The sequence below is a fragment of the Pseudoliparis swirei genome, chromosome 4, assembly GCF_029220125.1.
Source record: "Pseudoliparis swirei isolate HS2019 ecotype Mariana Trench chromosome 4, NWPU_hadal_v1, whole genome shotgun sequence".
Taxonomy (NCBI): domain Eukaryota; kingdom Metazoa; phylum Chordata; class Actinopteri; order Perciformes; family Liparidae; genus Pseudoliparis; species Pseudoliparis swirei.
In genome coordinates, this window is record NC_079391.1 from 19926697 (window position 1) to 19928766 (window position 2070).

General features: G+C 51.0%; 1 protein-coding gene across 1 annotated transcript; it reads right to left on the reverse strand.

Moving 5' to 3' along the window:
- Positions 1-320: 320 nt before the first annotated feature.
- LOC130192675 (complexin-3-like) lies at positions 321-1206 on the reverse strand. The gene is made up of 3 exons (XM_056412782.1): positions 1100-1206; positions 819-906; positions 321-649 (listed from the first exon to the last, which is right to left on the reverse strand). The coding sequence occupies exons 1-3, from the start codon at positions 1204-1206 to the stop codon at positions 425-427; spliced, it is 420 nt and encodes a 139-aa protein (XP_056268757.1). The 3' UTR covers positions 321-424.
- Between the last annotated feature and the right edge of the window lie 864 nt (positions 1207-2070).

Consider the following 2070-nt stretch of genomic DNA (forward strand, 5'->3'; position numbering starts at 1 on the left):
TGTGTGTCACTCAAACACACACACACACCTGAAAACCTCTGCTGCAGAATCACATTGTGTTACCACTGGACACGCGAGGTTCGGAAACGAAGGGAGCAAAGGATCTAATAGATTCATATTTTTCAGAGGGGGAGTTGCTCTAAAGGCAGAATTAATCTCAACGGGAAGAGACTAAATAAATCTGCAATAGTGAAAGTGGATGACATTCGTGACTGTTAGGAAGTCTGAAGGTCAACTGGAAAGCTAACTGAACGAATAAGACGACCCCTTCCTCTTCTGCCTGGGAGCTGCTAATATGTGGCTCCACCAACGGAGGCTCCTCTAAAGCAATAGGAACCCATCTACCTCCAGAGTAGCTCTGCCTTTGAAAAATATGTGCGTGAGTGAAACTCTAATCCCCCCTGGGACTCCAGAGCGGGCCGGATCACATGAGGCTGCAATTCTCCGTCTGCTTTTTGAGGTCTTCCAGCGTGGCCTGCGCTTTGTCCTTCAGCTGGTCGATGTCCACGTTCTGGATGTTGGACAGCTGGCCCAGCACCGACTGCTTGTGTGACTCCTCCTGATTGTCCTCCGCGATCATCTTGGCCAGCTCCGTGGGCAGCACCACATCGTCCCCGGCCTGCTGGATCTGGGTCTCGTCCGTCTCGTTCTGGGGTAGGAACCCAACAGGATGGGAGAGGGGGGAGAGTGTGTGTGTGTGTGTGTGGGGGGGGGGGGGGGAGGCGTTTAGAACAAATTTTTTTGCATCACATTGTACTTCAGACATGTGCGATGTCCTTCAACCCAAATATGCATTGTAATTGGTTTTCCGCGTTTACCTTTGGAAGTCTGTACTTATCCCGGAAATGGCTTCTGACGGTGGCCCTCTCCGCTTTCTTCTGGACAAAATTGGCTTCTCGTTCTTGTCTGCAAGAAAATATATAGTTTTGTGGCAAAAATACGTTGTTCAAATCAACTCAGTTTTCATACAAAGCCGCTGAAGGAATGTCTGTGCAAGCTTTTAAATGTGAGAAGCCTCGGGAAAGCAACGCTAACCCCGCCCCTAATGTTATAAACAGGAGGGAAATCGACCGTCCATTACCACCGTGTGCATTTGCACCTCTGCTTTAAGAGCATCACAAGGCTCCTGCTGGATGTGGAGCCTTGGAGCGTGGCCTCAGCGAGATCTTCTGGGCTGGAGATCCACAAAAGAGCTTTCTTAACCATCGCGGCAGTTTAAGGGAAAACCACCCGAGAAATTAGGAATGACTCTCCAAACATCTGTGCTAGAGAAACCGAGTGTTGCCTGATGTCCACAGTTCATCTGTCATCTGTTGGCCTGCTGTCATTTCTTTCTCGACCCCACCCAGCCTCCATCATGTGGTGCCTCCAGCAGAGGGCAGACTTTACAAGCTGCTGCCAACACAGTTCCCACTCTGTCCCTGGAATATTTGCGGCTTCGATATTGTTCAGAATTGTTGCCATTGCCAAATGTGCTGGAATGCCTCTAAAACTCACGAGCCACCAATGTGACACCGTGCTGAACAAAGTCGCTTGTGCGGCCCCCGAGGGCCAAACACGGCACGGATACGGTGAGGAAAGGCCACATCTCATCACACAAGGAGATGATATTCTTCAAAAGGAAGATCCCCCCCCCATCAAGGTCGTCGGATGACGGTGGCTGTCCATGCGGCCCTGCCGTTCCTGAGGGTGATAGCGCGTCTACATGTGATATGTCAGCACCTCGCACTAATAACTCCCACTGAAGGTCAGTCAGAGCGCTGAAGCGTCTCGCCGTGCAGCTCCTGTAGAGCTCCGTGGGCTAAGCTTAGTGTTAATGCTGCGTTGGGGGACCCCCCCCCACCCACACCCCACCCACACACACTCTTAAATGCCAAGGTTGTGGTTTGTGGTTTTTGTCGAGAGGAAAGAGCCGGGAGCTTGGAAGCAGTCGGAAAACATTGCATCTATGCATTGTTGTTTCCGCCCAGCGGAGGGCGAGCAGCGCTGCTTTAGGACGCCTATGGTTTATGGAACAGCTGAAAAAACATATAACCAGACTCTTCCTTTCTGTAGAACTCCTTACTCCTC